The 19,825-nt window shown below is 33.5% G+C and overlaps 1 protein-coding gene and 1 pseudogene across 1 annotated transcript; both read left to right on the top strand.

Annotated features, from left to right (window-relative positions):
- The first annotated feature begins 6,020 nt into the window (after nt 1–6,020).
- On the top strand, nt 6,021–7,116 carry LOC144560810 (putative polyamine transporter At3g13620 pseudogene; annotated as a pseudogene).
- Nucleotides 7,117–19,141: 12,025 nt separating this feature from the next.
- On the top strand, nt 19,142–19,825 carry LOC144560225 (curculin-1-like). Its single transcript, XM_078309396.1, has one exon. It carries the CDS (start codon nt 19,142–19,144, stop codon nt 19,823–19,825), a length of 684 nt encoding a protein of 227 aa, XP_078165522.1.

Genomic DNA, 19,825 nt, shown 5'->3' with positions numbered 1-19,825 from the left:
TCATAAAAAATATCTTAATAATCACAGCGTGACAAGGAAACAAATGAGGAGCCCAATGACTTAGATATATGGTTACTGACCCATAGCAGGAATGGAAATTGGTTGGATTCTGCATCCAAAGAATTATATGTAAGTACATAAATTATAAATTCCATATGTTTTTTTTAGTTAACTTGATTATTAAAATTTTCAAAATCTTATGCAATGTACTTTTCGTAAACATGAAACGTCTACTACTTAGGAAAATGCATGCGAGAAGATCGGAGAGAGAGAGGATGCAACAGGAGAACCATTGTCCACTGTTGAGCGAAATGAAATTTTTCAAGATGTTGCTGGTAACGAGTTGGGCTATTTTCTTGGTCGTGGCTACATGGCAAAATCGTCCAATTCAGATGAAGATGTGTGTCAACAGCTCAAGGAACAAAAGGAAATCAATGAAAAACTTGTTGTTAGAGTGGAGGAGCTACAAGAAAGAGAAAGAGAACTCGAAGCATTGGTGATGGAAGAACGTGCCACACGAGAAAGACAAATGGAGTTAATGCAAGAAAAAATTCGTGAAAGTGTGCGTGAGCAGCTTAGGGCTGCATTTCGAGAAAGAATATAATATGAAATGATGATTAGTTAAATGTATGTCGAGGTATCGCAGTAACGTATTTTTTACTTTTTTTTTCTCAAGACAATAATTAATAAAAATAAATTCTATAAATTGCAGCAATCTGTTATGCACTCTCGTGGCTAATTTTATTATTTTATTGTTGCAGCGGTAGGACAACAAGGATAACAAATTAAGTAATTTCAAGGCGCATGAGGAGTTAATTAAGTTTGTCTAAATGCTATCATAAGTGTTCTTAATTCAGAACGTCATGTTGTTTTATTTAGTTAATTTATACATGTAATTCAATTCAAGTTGTTATCTGTTGAATGTTATTATCTGGTTTAGCAAGTTTTGAATACTTTGAATGATGTCGCCACTTTAATTTATAATTATTTAAAAAGATAGTTCAAATGTTTCGACTTCGAGTTTCTCCATTGTATCTCTATTTTTAGTTTGAATAATTTTAAATTTAAAACAAAACTTTCAAAATTAAACGGTTAGATATGATCTATAATATATTCTCTAATGAATTATACTTATCATTTATAATGAATTTTAATATTAATTAACAACACTAATGCCCTTTGTCAAACAACAAATATTTTGCTGACATTTCTTAATTATATTTATTACATTCAATAATATTTAATTTATATCTTCACTTTGATATCATTTTGATTTTGAAAAAAATATTTAACAATGACCATCAAATAATAAATTTCTAGGATCATATACTAGTATTCACCATTTATAATAAACACATCACCGAAATATGAATTTTTTTCCCATCAGTTACTTAGAAGAAAGAAAACCTTTTCCGTTTTACCACAACTTAATCCATGATTTTTTTTTGCAACAAATTTGTCCATTGCAATATCAAATAATTTTGTTGCAAAAATTTTTTTTCGGGCAACCATCAATCTTAGTTGCAAAAAAATTAATTAGTTGCAATATTTAATATTTATTGCAACAAATTATTTTTGTTGCAAAATTATTAATTTAGTGCAACCAATTCTCTTCCGGTTGCAATAATTTGTTGCAAGATGTCTATTTTGGAGTAGTGTACATTTGGGTGCATTTGAACCCTCCTCTTTTTAGTATATGATAGAAACATGCGGTAACTCTTGATGAGTAAGGTGCTCTATTTTTTGTGATTAAATAAAATGAAGAAGATTATGTACCAGCAATTAATCTCTGATGGCCAATTCAATTATCAAAAGTGAAAACCTATCCAATAATTGTGCCTGCCTACATACCCTGAGCTCCATTTTGCGAGTTTCGGGTAGCTAGCCTTCTCAGTGCTCACTCGCCTAGCTTGTGACTTGTGAGCTACTGCAGGTGGGTATGAAATACTTTTGTAAACGGTCGGATACGAATCAGATAGTGGTCTTACCGTATTTTTATATGTTATAATTTTTCAGATACGGATATGGATGGTTTCGGATACGAATACAGATTGGATATTAAACGTTACGAATATGGATCGGATGCTAGACGGATACGGATATTTTTCATAATTAGTTTGTTGGTTACAAAATATTTATTATATTATTAAAATATTAGTCACTAGCTATATCATAGTGTTATATTGTTCATCAAAATATATATCTATATGCAATTTAATAAATCAATTTAAGAATATATAGTATATTTGTTGTGGTTTAAGAGTGTAAACGGTTGGATACGGATAGTTAAAAGTCTTACCGTATTCTTATCCGTTGTAATTTTTTGGATATGGATACGGATAGGCTCGAATATGGATTGGATAATTTAATTAGGTAATTTTTCATATTCGAATCCGAACGAAATCGTATAATATCTGACCCGTTTACACCCCTAGTATGAAACCCGTTTCAAACTACTATGCATAGAAGGAAAAATCAGCCGTTTCGGACTGGAATCGGGCTGGTATCGATCCAATTTCAGACCGAGTTATACAGTATGTGAATTTTTTGTCCAATTTCAGCCCAAAATGGTCCTATTACAGTCAAATTTCGGCCGAGACATTTTTATTCCGGTCATACTATTGGCCAAAATGTACAAATAAAATTATTCAAAAGTTTCCCCAGCGTGATTTGATCCAAGGAACTAATGGTTGCAAACCAAAGAATCTACCACTACATATAAGCCACCTTTTGTCTTTAAAATACATAACTATATTTAAATATAAGTGTTGAAATGTTTGTATTATAGTGTTTAAAATACATAACTAATTGATTGTAATTATTTGTCTAAACAAGTATGACAAAACAAAAAATATTTCTCATTTTTTTCCTATTTTTAGTATAAAACAAACTTCTGACAAAAAAGTATGAGTTTTCGATCCGATTCAGCTGATTCTAACCAATTCACTCAATTCCAATTCCATAGTCGATCAAAAAACCGATCCCAATTTCGATTCCGATTTTTCCTTCTATGCTACTATGGGCATTTCAGCTGGCATCCTAAGGTTGACATAAAATTTAAGCCTTCAGAAATAGGTAGGTATATATTTCTAACTTTCTTAGAATGTACATGTTTATAAACTAAAATGTTAGAAAGATATTACAAAACCAGAAACTGCAGAAAATGTAAAAAAAAAAAAAAAAAATCTTTTCTCGATTCACTCCTGAAATCCAGGATCACAATCCATATTAGCGCACTACATTATATATATATATATATATAGAGAGAGAGAGAGAGAGAGAGAGTGTGGCTAATATCAAAACGTTTGCACCAACCCTCCCGTGCAACCGAGTCAGTTTCTGATTTTTAAAGTCCAAATGATAAATCTAAACCGTTAGATGTGTTCTACATATTAAAATCTGCTTGGAGACCAAATTTTACATTTTTTGGAATTTTTTTACTATTTATTAAGCCACTTTGAAAATCGCTGATCCAACGGTGGCTGTTTGGAACAGTAAAATCAGAAAGTCACCGTTGGATCAGCGATTTTCAAAGTGACTTAATAAATAGAAAAAAATTCCAAAAAATGTAAAATTTGGTCTCCAAGCAGATTTTAATATGTAGAACACATCTAACGGTTTAGATTTATCATTTAGACTTTAAAAATCAGAAACTGACTCGGTTGCACGGGAGGGTTGGTGCAAACGTTTTGATATTAGCCACTCTCTCTCTCTCTCTATATATATATATATCAACAGAAACACCCGGTCCCCCTTCAAGATTTTCTTAAAAGAGCTTTAATCCTCGTATCTCGCTCTAATTATTAAATTAGCGCACTATATATATCAACAGAAACACCCCTTCCCGTACCCTTATTAATTTTGCAAAAAGTTGCTAATCTAACACCAAAAAAAAAAAAGGTTGCCAATCTGCTTAATTAGTAGTTGACGCTGACAAGCAACTTTATATCTAGATATACTACCAGCATTGCATCTCACTTCAGAAACTTTTCAACTGCATTTGAATGATATGAAGTTCACAATATTGGACCTACACTTTAACTTTTAAGTGGGATATGAGCACTCAACACCCAGCAAGTGCATGGCTTTGTGGAGGTGCAAGCTGACAAAGAATTAGTTTCCAAATCACTGATTCCGAATTTAATGGATCAACTTAATTATTTTGCCATAGTCGTCTTCCCAGCACTGTTCACCAAACCCTTGCTATTTTCTGCAGCTAGATTATAAAAAAGCAAGAGAAAATTATATAAGCTCAACTTATAATTAATATATGCATCTTACATAGTACATTTTTGTATTGTTGTTGTTATTAAATAATTTTTTTATAAATTTGACATGTATGCAAAGACATCGCTTGAAGTAGATCGGTTTCAACAGTTCAGATTATATGGTAAGTTATATAATGTCCATGTCTAACATCGAAGAAGGGTTTAACAAGGATATGAATATGGCTAGACCCCTATTGTTTTCTCAAAAAAAAAAAGGATATGAATATGAATATTTGTTGCTGTAATCAATAAAAATGAAATTATTTTTGGGAAAAAGAACTTAGCCTGATACATTTATTGGGGGTTAATGCATGCCAACTTAAGCTGGAACTATTAAAAGTGATATATTGGTGATTCTTTTACAACTTTAGATGCTTATTTAAAAAATGCCATGTAATTTTATTTGGCGCCGAGCTTAATATTTGGACTCCCTCCTAAATAACTTCTATCACCGGTTCAGTTCTTGTAATATTCCGTCATGTAAATTGTTTTTTCTATTATTATTTATCGATAAACTTAAGAATGAATAATATTCATACTTTATATATAAATAAAGCATAAGATACAAATAATATTGAACATAATAAAATAAATAATAATTTGATCACATATATGAAGGAATTGTCTGTGCAACGCTAGCCGTAGTTAAATTTTTGATTCAGGCAACATATCCTCTTACTATGTCCAGATAATTAATTAAAGTTAATATAATTTCTTGCGCACAATTTTTGTGTTAATAATTTAACATGCAGAAATGTAATAATTACGAGAAATAATTTCACAATTTATTTGGAAATTCGGATATTTTTTGGCAGAAAATTGTTTTGTTACCAAACTATAGGAAAAAAATTGGTAAAAAAAATAATTTGTAAGAAAATTATGCCGACAAAAGAATATACTCAAATATTCCACTGATACAAAGAAAATTATGCCGACAAAATAATATAATATAAGCATTACAAAAAGAACACACCTTTTAGGTAAGCTAACTATAATTTATACATAAAAAAGTACGATTACATTGGCAGCATAAATTTAGTGCGGGATTATCTTGACAAGGTATGTGTTAAGTTTTTTTTTAGTTCAAATTATGTTTGCATAATTTGATTTGTTTTTTTGTGTGATTGAAAATCATAGATTAACTACTGCCACAAAAAAAAAAAAATAATCGAAGGACTCGACCCGAGTCGGGCTTGACTCGACCTAACTCGGGTTGACTCGGGTTGACTAGGACTGACTTGGCTTGAAAATCGGATAACTCGACTGAGTCAAACACTGTTCAATCAAGTTTTGATGAAAAACTCACAAACAATACCGAGTTTCCAAACCATGATATATAAATGTTTCATATATGAAACAGGATATATTTTGCTTTTTTATCAAAAAAAAAGTACATCACAAACAAAGTGATGATCAGTAAATGAAAAAAGAATTAATATGCATGTCACCGGGCCGGTGAGGGATGGTTTGATTAAAGTTGATACAAGTGTCATACAAATTAACATAGGACATCGTCGCACCTTGACACCCACGTACATCCGGTCAGTATATATATATAATTCCGAAGGAACCATATATAAATAAATAAACATCGAGATTCAATAGTGTTACCAACACTATCAATAAATACAGCATAGCAAAGTACTTAAGCTAATTTTCATTCAATTGATCTGATCTTGTCAAACTTCCTATATATCTTGTTCACGATCCCACTCCAAAGCTTCACATCATACTCTCTCTCTCCTGCCTAAAATGGAAGACCAGGAGATACAACCCCAACGACCTAATCAAATCCAAACTCCATCCGAATTAGTTGTTGAAAAAGAATCAAGAGACCAACCGAACCCAATGGGCAGTTCCAACTTGCTACCAATCACCAGTGCAAAATTCAGCTCCAACAAGCTCAAACTCATCCCTTTAATATTCCTCATATATTTTGAGGTTGCTGGGGGCCCATATGGTGCCGAACAGTCTGTACAGGCTGTCGGGCCCCTTTACACCATAATTGGCTTCTTCATATTTCCTTTTTTGTGGGGAATGCCAGAGTCGTTAGTCACAGCAGAACTCGCCACTGCATTACCAGAAAATGGTGGCTTCATTGTATGGGCTGACCGGGCATTTGGCCCGTTTTTCGGTTCCCTGATGGGTACCTGGAAGTACCTGAGTTGTGTAATAAACATCGGTGCGTACCCTCCAATGTGTGCTGATTATATATCTCGCGCCTATCCGCCAGCTAAAGCCGGTAAGAGCAGGTCAATCGCTATATCGATATCTGTGGTGTTTCTTTGTTTGTTGAATTACACCGGGTTGTCGGTTGTCGGCTGGGGGGCGGTGGTCTTGGCTGTGGTGACACTGGCACCATTTGTTTTGATTACTGCATTGGCCATGAGGAGAATTCAGACACAGAGATGGATGGTTCCGGTGGAAAAGAAGGACTGGCGGTTGTTTTTGAATATCTTATTTTGGAATTTGAACTATTGGGATAGTGCAAGCACGATGGCCGGAGAGGTGGAGAAGCCTGAGAAGACTTTCCCGAAGGGCCTGGCGATTGCAGTGGTGATTTGTTCGGTGAGTTACTTTTTGCCGGTGATGGCCAGCACCGGAGCAATAGACTCGCCACCAGAGGCTTGGGTGAATGGTTACTTTGCTGATGTAGCCAGCAAGGTTCTGAAACTCGGAATCGGAATCGGAATCGGATTTTTGACCGCCGAGTCAGAATCGGATGAATCGGCCGGAATCGGAAGAATCGGATCGGTAACTCGGGTTTTTTTGGCAGAACCCTTGTTTTGTAGCCAAAAAATAGGAAAAAATTGATAAAAATAATTTGTAAAAAAACTATGTTAATTAAGTGTTATATTCCAAAATTTTAAAACATGATTTAATTATTAAGTTGATTATTTCGTCTAATTAATTTTTTTATTAAATTAATGAACAATTAGATTTATCTGAGTAACATAAAATGAATCTAAAATTTAGAAATATAAACGAATCAAATTCGTACATTAAAAATTGGAGGTTAAAAACATAAGATATAATATAGCACCATAAATAAAGTGTAAATATTCGGTAAATCTAAAATTCGTTACAATCGTGAAACTAAGAAAGGAAATAAATCAAATCATGTAAATAAATAAATAATTGAATTCTAACTAAGAGTAATTAAATTATAAATTATAAATTGATTTGGTAATTATATGTGTATATATATATATAATACTTTAAATTTAATTAGTCGGATCTAAAAATCAAATTATAAACACGTAATAATACTCGTACGACATTATAAATTGTTACGAATCTTCGATTCGAAATTTGGACGAAAACAGATTTTTAATAAATTAAATGAATACATATTAAGTTCTGGATTGCTTGGACCATTGGATTTAATCCCAACACGAATCTTGAACTCATCCTACACTTTGATTTTTGAATTGATGAAAGGAAGGGATTTAAATCCATTTGAATAAAAATTTCGGGTCCGGCACCGAATTCTCATCCTGTGAGATATCTCATATTTTGCGTGACTTGTTGAAAAATCAAAACCGTTCAAATAAGTTCTGCACAAATCTCAAAGCTCAAATAATACTGGCCCCTGCGCTATCCTTCTCTTTTTCCCTTCTCTCCCGTTCGCGCAAGAAACAGGAAGCGACTCCATGAAACTTCTCTCCAGCGATCTCAGCGATCTCCTCAGCGATCTCCATGAAACTTCTCCTCAGCCGGTCTTCAGCCTTCTCCTCCAGGGACTCATCTCCTCCTACGGCAGAGCACAATCCAGGTTAGTTGGAAATCGGAATTTTTTTAAATGAAATCGGCTCAAATCGGCTCAACTCGGCTTGAATCGGTGTAACTCGGCCGGAAAATCGGAAAATCGGCCGATTCCGGCACTGTTCATCCGAGTTTTGCCGAAAAACTCGCACGGGCGCGAGAATCGGGTAAAACTCGGCTCGGACGCCGCCGATTCCGAGTCGACTCGGCCGAGTCAACTCGGAATCGGCCGATTTTCGGAACCATGGTAGCCAGTACGTATTTTGTATTTTTTCCCCTTTTTACAAAATATATACTTCTTTAATGAGATTTCACAGAGCTTAATCATCGAACATTAATTTGAATATAATTTAAGCGCCAGAACTTTAAGTTTGGTTATGCATCATGAGCAATTAATTTATAATTAACAGTAATATCATTGAATTTATATAGCAAGTTCGGATTGAATTAATCGCAGAAACTGGGAAGTCGTATATGCTTTGTATTTTGAAGATACGCGCCTTCGTTCAAGTCATCCGGTATACTCAGAGGCATAGCCAGGATTTTTATTAAAAAATAGTTAAAAAAATAAATTATTAAAAAAACAATTTATTAGGGTAGACAAAATAAATTATTAAAAAAATAGTTCAAGTTTTATTAAAAAATAGTTATTATTTTTTATTTTTTAATAAAAATTTAAAATTGTGAATTCTCTTAAAAATGATTTTTTTTTTCTATACATTTTGATAAAAAAAAATCAGGTTCAAAATTATTTTTTTTAGTATACTTTATTTAAGGTAATTTTTGTGATAGTTTAAAAATAAATTGATTCATTGTATGTTAAAATTGTCAAATAGTAAAGCATAATGGTCTGAAATTCTTAAATTGAATGTTAAGGCTCAAATAATTTCTAGATGCTCTTGGTTCTCTGTGAACCAATATTTTTTTTTCTATTTTTATACGTAATGGATCAATACGCTAAGTCAATTTAGAAAAAAAATTCCAATTATCTTTCTTCTCCAAAGAGCCACCGTTTACTTTCTTTCCAAATTAACAAAATTCAATTTTGTTAAATTCAAAATTGACACAAAATATATAGACCGAATCAAGCCACAACTAAAAGTAAATCACGACAGGGATAGGTAATGGACCGAAATAGGGGTAGGCAATGACCAAATTTTATACGAATGTATAGATAATTTTCAAAATTAATCCAGGAGTAGGCGGTTGCCTACCCCTGGACCATGCTAGCTCCGCCACTGGGTATACTGCATGCAACTTCCAAGTACTTATTTTTTTTCCTCTAAAGCTTGAATATATATATATATATATAGGATTTGACTACGGTGATATGGGTTGCATAGAGGGCTACGACGCTACGGCTCGATATTCGAGTTTTCAAAATCCTAACGGCCGATCCAAACCGTTCATCTTGTTCTCCATATTAATATGTGTTTGGAGACCAAATTTTACATTTTTTGGAAATTGTTTACTATTTTTTTAGATTTATTGAAAATCGTTGTTTTTCAGACAAATCTAGTCCATAAAAAACAACGATATTCAATAAATCTAAAAAAATAGTAAAATTTTTTCAAAAAATGTAAAATTTGATCTCCAAACACATATTAATATGGAGAACAAGATGAATGGTTCAGATCGACAGTTAGGATTTTGAAAACTCAAATATTGAGCCATAGCACCGTAACCAAATCCTATATAGAGGTTGACTTGAGTGAGCCATGGAGTAAAACGTGTTTGTACTCCACGCCATATTTTCATTTTGAAAATCCAAACAACCGATTCCAACCTTCCAACATGTTCTCCATATTGAAATGTGCTTGGAGACCAAATTTTACATTTTTTGGAATTTTTTTACTATTTATTAAGTAATTTTGAAAATTACTGTTTTGCTGTGAACAGTAAAAACAGTAAAAATTTCTGAACCATTGGATCAGCGATTTTCAAAGTGGCTTAATAAATAGTAAAAAATTCCAAAAAATGTAAAATTTGGTCTCCAAGCACATTTCAATATGGAGATTATGTTGAGCGGTTTGGATCGATCGTTTGAATTTTAAAAATAAAATTATAGTGTCATGAAGCACAAACTTATTTTACTCCATGGCTCATTTTAGCCCAACTCTCTCTCTCTCTCTCTCTATATATATATATATTGAAAGGGAGAATTTCTTGTGTACCCCCTCAAAAATTTTGAAATTAGTGTTTTTCCCTCTAAAATTCATAATATCTTATTTACCCATTTTATTGCCTTTTAAATTTAAAAATTAACCATTTTACCTTTTATAAAACAATAAAAATATATATGATAGGTTGTTTAAGAAAAATCCAATCTTGTAATTGGTCGGTTTTTTAGAGTAAATTGGTCATTTTTCTACTTCTCGCATGTACACAACATTTAATTATATGCTTGTGTAACATCAAAAGTAGATAAATAAATCATTTGCTCTAAAAAATCGATCAATTATAAAACTAGCATTTTTCTTAAACATGCTACATAATTTTTACTTTTTAAAAAGCCCTATTATTTTCGTATCCCATTCATATTTACCCCACATTCTTATCTTCATTTTAAAAGTCCAAAATTCTATCCGAATCGCTCAACATGATCCGTGCTAGGAGACCAATTTATAGTTTTTTTGAAAAAAAAATTGGCATTTTTTTTAGATAGGCACAAAACCACCATTTTTGGACCATAAAAAAAAGTGATTTTTGTACCTATTTAAAAAAATAAAAAAAAACATTTCCTAAAAAAAATATAAAATTTGGTCTCCAATCATATTTTAACATAGAGATCATGTTTAGTGGTTTTGAGCATGGTTCCGAAAATCGGCCGATTCCGAGTTGACTCGGCCGAGTCGACTCGGAATCGGCGGCGTCCGAGCCGAGTTTTACCCGATTCTCGCGCCCGTGCGAGTTTTTCGGCAAAACTCGGATGAACAGTGCCGGAATCGGCCGATTTTCCGATTTTCCGGCCGAGTTACACCGATTCAAGCCGAGTTGAGCCGATTTGAGCCGATTTCATTTAAAAAAATTCCGATTTCCAACTAACCTGGATTGTGCTCTGCCGTAGGAGGAGATGAGTCCCTGGAGGAGAAGGCTGAAGACCGGCTGAGGAGAAGTTTCATGGAGATCGCTGAGGAGATCGCTGAGATCGCTGGAGAGAAGTTTCATGGAGTCGCTTCCTGTTTCTTGCGCGAACGGGAGAGAAGGGAAAAAGAGAAGGATAGCGCAGGGGCCAGTATTATTTGAGCTTTGAGATTTGTGCAGAACTTATTTGAACGGTTTTGATTTTTCAACAAGTCACGCAAAATATGAGATATCTCACAGGATGAGAATTCGGTGCCGGACCCGAAATTTTTATTCAAATGGATTTAAATCCCTTCCTTTCATCAATTCAAAAATCAAAGTGTAGGATGAGTTCAAGATTCGTGTTGGGATTAAATCCAATGGTCCAAGCAATCCAGAACTTAATATGTATTCATTTAATTTATTAAAAATCTGTTTTCGTCCAAATTTCGAATCGAAGATTCGTAACAATTTATAATGTCGTACGAGTATTATTACGTGTTTATAATTTGATTTTTAGATCCGACTAATTAAATTTAAAGTATTATATATATATATACACATATAATTACCAAATCAATTTATAATTTATAATTTAATTACTCTTAGTTAGAATTCAATTATTTATTTATTTACATGATTTGATTTATTTCCTTTCTTAGTTTCACGATTGTAACGAATTTTAGATTTACCGAATATTTACACTTTATTTATGGTGCTATATTATATCTTATGTTTTTAACCTCCAATTTTTAATGTACGAATTTGATTCGTTTATATTTCTAAATTTTAGATTCATTTTATGTTACTCAGATAAATCTAATTGTTCATTAATTTAATAAAAAAATTAATTAGACGAAATAATCAACTTAATAATTAAATCATGTTTTAAAATTTTGGAATATAACACTTAATTAACATAGTTTTTTTACAAATTATTTTTATCAATTTTTTCCTATTTTTTGGCTACAAAACAAGGGTTCTGCCAAAAAAACCCGAGTTACCGATCCGATTCTTCCGATTCCGGCCGATTCATCCGATTCTGACTCGGCGGTCAAAAATCCGATTCCGATTCCGATTCCGAGTTTCAGAACCTTGCGGTGCACCATAGCTTGGAGGTAATAAACACATCTGCACGGGACCCGATCAGACCTAGCCGCACTGCATCAGTGATGGCCTCGCCCAGGGCACCCTCCGACCCATATCCACGTGCCGTGTCAAAGTGTCGGTATCCGATCTTTATGGCCTCTATGATGGCCGCTTTTGTCTTATTAGGATCAAACGACATGTCGAACGTGCCTAAGGCTAATACCGGCATGTCATGGCCTGAGCTAAGGGTTCTTAAAGGGATTTTTGTACTAGGTTCTGAAGCCATCTCGGATATGATCTCTCTTTTGGAAAACTTTGCAGCGGCTGTCAAAGTGATCTCTCTCGTGATTTGAACTTGAGATAGCTGGTGGTTGTTCCTGCTTTATATATTGAAAATAAAGGTTACTGGTAGTTCCTAGGAAGTCTTCTAGAGGATGTGTAAAACTTATGCAACAGATTTCCTAGGAAATACAGAGTGATGAATCATGCACTAACACACTTAAAATTTGATTTATATTTACGATGCACTTTGGAGACCATAGTACCGGAAATGCAATTTATTCGTAGTCTATCAAATCTTTCAGTTAGAATACCACCAAATATATATTGGACGCTCGTTTTTATGATTAATAAAGTGCATGGGACTTAAATACTGAAACAATATATTTATTGAAGTGTATTTTTGTAATTGATAAAATGGGTCAATGGCCCTGAATATTTAAGTATATTGTTATGCATCAGTGATCCGCTACATACACAGTTGTTACTAAGATGTCTCATAGGATCCCAAATTGTTGTACCTATCTCATAGTCATAGGTAAGCGGTGATGCACACCAAGAAGAATTCGTATCCTATGCAATAACGGAACGTGCGTTAATAAAAATGTCCGATTGAGATTTGTGCGTCATTGGTGTGGTCTAGATTAGTCCGATGCGGTCGAGATGCGTTAGACTCAAAAGATTTTTTTTTTTTTTAGTTAATGCAGAGGATGTGGACTCCACCAAGAAATACTAGTCGTTGGAAAGGAAAATTAGTTGCGATGACTCGATTCCTAAGAAGTACTAGTCAAAAGTAGTGTATTGAAAAAATCCGCCCGGGTCTGATTCAGACCGGACCGCCCGTACGTGGTTCATATCCGACCGGACCGTATCCGTGGTCGGGTTTGGAACGGGTACACGGGTAATCCGGATAAGGGTTAAAACGGACCGAGACCAGTTTTGTGAAAAAAATAAAAATAAAAAACCGTGATAAAACGGACCGTGTCAAACCCGTATCCGTCCGGACCGGTCCACCTACCCTACCCGCCTGCCCGAACCCGCCCGGACCGTACGCGCCCACCCGTACCCGCCTGGACCCCCAAAAAATTCAAATTTTTTAAAAAAATATTTATTTTCAAAATTCATAATTTTGATTTATATTTATTATAACAAAAATTATTAAGTTCAAATATGCAATCATGTCAAATGAATTTTGATTTATACTGTATGGGTTTAAAAAGAAAAAAAAAAAAACAGAAAAAAAAAGCAAAAAAAAAAAAAAAAAAACGGTCCGGACCAGACCCGTACCCTCCCAACCAACCCACGGACCCTTGCTACCCGGGGGTTGAGCTGGGCCGGATAAGGGTTTTTAAAAATAAACCCGTGCTACCCTACCCAAGCTACCCACGGACCCGAACAACCCGTGCCCGTGCCAACTCCCCGCCCGCGCAGGTTTGACCCGTACCCGTCCGATCCAATCCGTTTTCAATACACTAGTCAAAAGCAAGAGGCTCAATTTGACTGTTTTGGACGGTCCAGAATCAATTTTTTCAATTTTAAATGCATATTTTCCTTTTTACTTTTGAACTATGCAGAATTAGTTGTAAAATATTTCAAACTGTCCAATTTTAAAAACTTAATTAAAGAGCTTACAGCTTAGGTATTCTCTTTCTCTATCTAAATTTCTCTTGACTCGTTAACTTTTATTTCATTTTTTTTATATATTTTATATATATCTTGACTTGTCGTGTTATCATGTTATTTGAATATACAGTTACTCCTCTGAAACATATGACAATTCTTGATCATAGAATTAACATTGAAATCAAATGTGACGTCACTCTAAGAGTGTACGTCATATTTTCTCTTTGATGCAGTTTTCATTTTTTTTCTTGGATGGAATCAGGTTATCTATTCAGACAACCTGTGACCTTGCAGGAAATTTTTTGATATAATAATAAATCCTTTTTTACTTTTTTGGTTTGCTAACCTTCATTTCTCTTGAATTTTTTAAAATATTTTTAATAATTAAAATGTTCTATATGTTAATATGTATGTTTAGGCTTGTCATTTCAAAACAAACCATTGATCAAGAATTTTTCCCATCAGTTTCAAAAATATGGAAGGCAAATAGAACATCCATGTGGCGTTCATCCCGTTGGGTCAACTAATTGACTGAGCTGCAGTTTAATCTTTTTATGTGAAAGAGATTATACATCAACTCAGTCCAAGTAAGATATTCAGATCGAACAACACACTCATATTCCATTTGCCCCTCCATATTTCTGAAGCCGATGACATTCTATTGATCCATGGTCATCTTGAAATGATAAGCCAAAAGCCCAAAACCTAGAGATAAAATATGTTAGTTATTAAAATTTTAAAAATTATAGAGGAGAAAAGGAATATGATTCAATTATGAATTTATGTATGTTAAATTAGTGTTGAATATTTATTGAATTATGTATGTGTAATATTAATTGTATATTTAATGGCTAGTAAAGTAGTAATTATGGATGCTAGTCAATTATAAATTGTATAGAACAAAAAGAAATATCATACACGGTAAATAGCCCAGCGTGTTTGGTTATCAAAATAATACAAAGATGCATGTAGAAACCGTGTATATATATAACCATTATCATTGTACACGGTTATTTTGATCGTGTAGAAATTATCATTTTCAACTCTTTATTTTTAAGATCTGACACGGTTCAATTCGTTTAACCGTGTATGTTAATTAGTACTATATAAACACATTTTGGTAAGATATGTTGGTTTTGACATGTTGCCCCCTGCCAAACTTGATTAACTCAAGGTTTATGCTTTTATAAGATATGTGTATTATTTTTTTTAAATGTATTACTAAGTGAAAGTCAAACAATTTTCTTGTAATTGTTTCTCTTTTTGAGAAATTTAAGGATAAACTTATGAAAAAAAAAAACACTAAATTTGAGCTATATATTTTTTTTTCTCTACAAATTATTTAGTGTGGAAATTATCTGTCAAAATAAAACCATTAAATTTGGTATATATTTTTTTCTTCTTTGCACGCACTTAAAATATTATTGCTTTTCGAATTTATTTATAAATGACATTAGTGTATTTAACAAGCTCTTAATACCAATTATTATCTAAATGTCATAATTTTTGACATTGAAAAAATATTATAGATCATATCTAATAGTTGTATTTTGACATTAAAATTTAAAATTTAAAATTATTATAATTTAAAAAATGCAAGATAAATGAAGGCACTAAAAGTGAAAACATTTGAAGCCTCCTATGATTTGTATAATTCGTATATGGTTCATATTTAATTTTGTAAAATGTGCATTGTTAGAAAAATCTCAAAAGATTTACCAGTTAAGGGGTACATACTGTAAGTATATAAAAGATAAATACATCGCTACAGGCAACAAATATTATCGAATTCGGCGTTAAGTTTCCTCCATTACGCACATAGATAGATGAATCTCCACTAAAAATTAATAAAATGCCGGACTGATTTTTTTTTTTTTTAATTTTGGATCTGGTCCTTTTAGATGACCTTGTGATCCACTGATCCTGTGTACTGCCAGACTTAAGATCATAAAAAAAAAAAAATTTGGATTGCTCATCCCAGTAACAGCTCTGCACTTGTTCACCAACTAAGGTTTCCCACATGTTCGAACTTCCTATAAAATATTTTTCTGAATTTTCTTGTGATTAGTTTTTTTAATTATATTTATAAATTTTACGCATGTAGTACAAAATTTAGTCTCCGAAATTTCTAAAATATTAAACTCCTAATGGGTTCAGCTTAATTTCGACATTATTGGCTGGTAATTTAGACAAACTCCTTTTTTTTCATTATATATATTTTTTTCAATTGCGGTAAGCTGGATATGAATTTGGCATCAGCAATTAATGAATTAATCTCTACAAGAGCAATTTTGTCTGAATCATCTAACAACCCCAAAACATAAACTAAACAGCACAAATTTTCACCAAATTGTTTTTCATAGTAAAGAATTGTTCACTAGCTGGTAATTTTGCAAATAGAAAGAAAGACAGATCTAGTTATCTGAACTCTTTTCTTAGAAAAACCCTATTACTCATCTTTGCGGGCTTAAAAAACCTCCGCTTCACCATCTCAACTCTCCTCTCAATTGAAGCATCCAAATGGGGCGGGGCAGCGCAAAGCGTCAATTCATTGTTATTGTTTGGATGAAACAAATGTGTGATGTCTTCAAGCGGAACTCTGATCCAATCAGACCAATCCGTCCTCTTTCTCTTTCTGTTCTTGATCATGCTGTTGTTCATTGAAGAAGTCGAAGTAGGAGTGTTGTTTTCTTTGTCAAGAGAGAGGGAAGAGAGAACCATGGCGAGGTCAGATTGGTTAGCAGACATGGTGGGTTGAGACTTGAGAGGTCATTTGTAGGTTGGATTTGAGAGGGAAGTGGGAGTTCTAAATTTTCATCCATGACTTGTTTCAATTTGAAACTTTGAATTTGACGACTGGTGAATTGGGAAATAATTAATTTGAAATTTGGTTATATGTGGAAGCAGATTGGGAGGCGGGGAAATGAAGAGCCATTTTTTTACTATTGGGTGCCAGCGCAGGGAAAGGAACAAGGGGGAAGTACAAAAAAGTTACAAAAATCGTAAAGTTGGAAGTTAGTTTAATTTTTTTTTGGGCCGATTCCAGCCCACAACACAATCGGCCCCGATCTTTGACAGAAATATTGATTTGTGATAAATTTTTTATACCAAATCCCAATATATATATATATATTTTTTTTTTTTAGGAGCTGTGCCTGAAAGGAATTGCTCATCAGAAGTTGTATGCAAAAGAAGAAGCATTGGCATCCAATTGTGACTGAATCATCAAAAAGATGCAAGATTCATTAACACGTTTGAGATCAAAACAATTCCCAGTTATTACTTAAATAATTTTAAATCATTGGTACTTAAAATATAGAATCATTACATCATCAAATTATTATAAGAGATCACGATTCAAAGTAATTAAAAAAATAGAGAATCATATAATTATATTCAAAGATCATGTTCCTCAATTTTTTGAATAATTATTAATTTTATTGAATGATTTTTTTCATAATTTTTTTCTCTCTTATATATAGTGTGTCATGTTGCAACGCATGGGCATGATACTAGTGTTATTTTAATTATGATCATTTTGAGCTTAAATAAAACTTAAATTACTTTTTAGATTTATTTGGCAGTTGGATATATTAATCCAAAAGTTGTTATAATGTAAATCTACACAAGAAATTGGAAATGTACTAATAATTGCTATAATTTCATAAAATGTAATTTATGAGTGAAAAAAACATCATGAACAGTTCAACACAGTTTTAAAAGTTCAGCCTATAATAATTTGTAGCCAATATAACTGAAATCATTTACTATATTTGGGTTGTTTATAATAGCATGCACAAGGCATGCTAAAGAAAAAATAAAACAGAACAGAACAGATATAAGTGCGAAAAAATAAACATAACAGATATAAATGCGAACATGTGTGCACTACTGCACAGTCTGCATTAGCTTTTATTAGATCTTTAATTATGCAGGATTATGATTTCACATGCTAGGAGGGAACACCCAGTACACCACCACATGGGACCATGATCAAATGGGAGAAAACCAATAAGCACGCAACTCTCGTTCAAAGAAATATAAAAAAAAACAAAACAAAAACATTACTATATTCAAGCCATAAATCAGTGATCGATATATGAGAATAATTAATTGAAGTGGGCAACACATAATAACAATATTACTAATTTATTTTAATAATAGTAACAATTTTTTTTCAAAATATATATACATGCACCATGACACGCGCGTTGATGTGAGTCACATAAGATTAGAATAAGATATTTTTTACCGCTCCTTCAATATAATATTTAGACAATCTTAATTATATTAAAGAAATAATATGAAAAAGGAAATATGTATGTATTTAAAGCAGAATAAAGCAATCATATTTAATGATATATGAGGAGGTGTTGTCTAGAAAATCAATATACGAAAATATTTTATAAAATTATTTTTGAATTAATAAATCAAAAAGAGAGAAAGAAGCTTCATAAAAGTGATTGTACGTCTTCGTGTTCTTTGTTATACTATTTTAGTAATTTTTTCAAAAATTAACAGAGAGAAGTACAAAAATAATGCAGGTGTCAGGCAACAAGAATCTTTAAGTGCAAGATAAAAAATAACTATTTTTTAAGCATTTCAATGCATATAGTCAACGCTTTCCTAGAACAGATCCTGGACAGTAAGTAGCAAGATAATATAAGATAGCCAATACTGCAATAAGCATACAAAACAATTAACAAAATTACGTAATTAGCCCCGCACTTCCTATAAATAAATAACCCTCCAAGCCGAGAAGCAAGCCAACACAAGTACACAACATAGTATCTACGTACATATATCACTATGGCAGCTTGTTTCTTTAGCACTTTTCTAATCCTTTCAGCCACTTTCTCCCTTCTCACACATTCTCTTCCTTCTAACCTCCTATTCCCTCGCGAATTTATCTATGGAGATCAAAAAATGACCTATGGGAGCTGCGTTTTAGCCATGCAAACGGACTGTACGTAACCTGGTCTTATACGACAATGGCGAGCCGATTTGGGCATCTGGGACCTACGGAGCAGGACAAAACTGCTTCCTAGCTTGCCATGCGGTATAATGGCAACCTAGTCATCTACAGTGGCAAAAAGGCTTTGTGGTCTAGCAACATCGAACAGACGAATGAAGACAACAATGTTCTGGTGATGCAACGAGATTGGAAATGCAATGTCGTGCTCTATGGCCGTGCGCTTTGGAGCACTGGAAATGGCCATGCGCACTGGAGCACTGGAACAAACCATGTTGACACTGCCAATGCCCCTTCCTCCCTTCTTACACATTCTCTTGGTTCTAACATCCTGCGGCCTGGTGATTTACTCTATGGAGACCAAGAGATCAACGAAGGGAGCTGCAGATTAGCTATGCAAAAGGACTGTAACTTGGTCTTATACGACAGTGGCATGCCGATTTGGGCATCTGGGACCTACGGAGCAGGGGAAAACTGCTACCTTTCCATGCAGTATAATGGCAACCTAGTCCTCTACAGTCGCAAAAAGGCTCTGTGGTTCAGTAACACCCGACAGCCCGATGAAGGCAACTACTCTCTGGTGTTGCAACGAGATTGGGATTGCAATGTTGTTCTCTATGGCCGTGCGCTCTGGAGCACTCAAAAAAACCCTGTCGGCACAGCCAATGTCACGATCTCTAGCGACTCAACTGAGCCGGTTGTGATCGCAGGTGATAATATTTCGATGGTTACTGATAGTCTGATACTGAGAGGTAATGTTGGTTAG

This window comes from Carex rostrata, chromosome 10 (assembly GCF_964058835.1).
Source record: "Carex rostrata chromosome 10, lpCarRost1.2, whole genome shotgun sequence".
Taxonomy (NCBI): Eukaryota; Viridiplantae; Streptophyta; class Magnoliopsida; order Poales; family Cyperaceae; genus Carex; species Carex rostrata.
The sequence above is the reverse complement of the archived record's forward strand: the minus strand, read 5'-3'. Positions and strand labels throughout refer to the sequence as shown.

Bases quoted from the DNA above. Each gene is read 5' to 3' on its own strand.
- LOC144560225 (XM_078309396.1), top strand. From the start codon at position 19,142: ATGCGGTATAATGGCAACCTAGTCATCTACAGTGGCAAAAAGGCTTTG.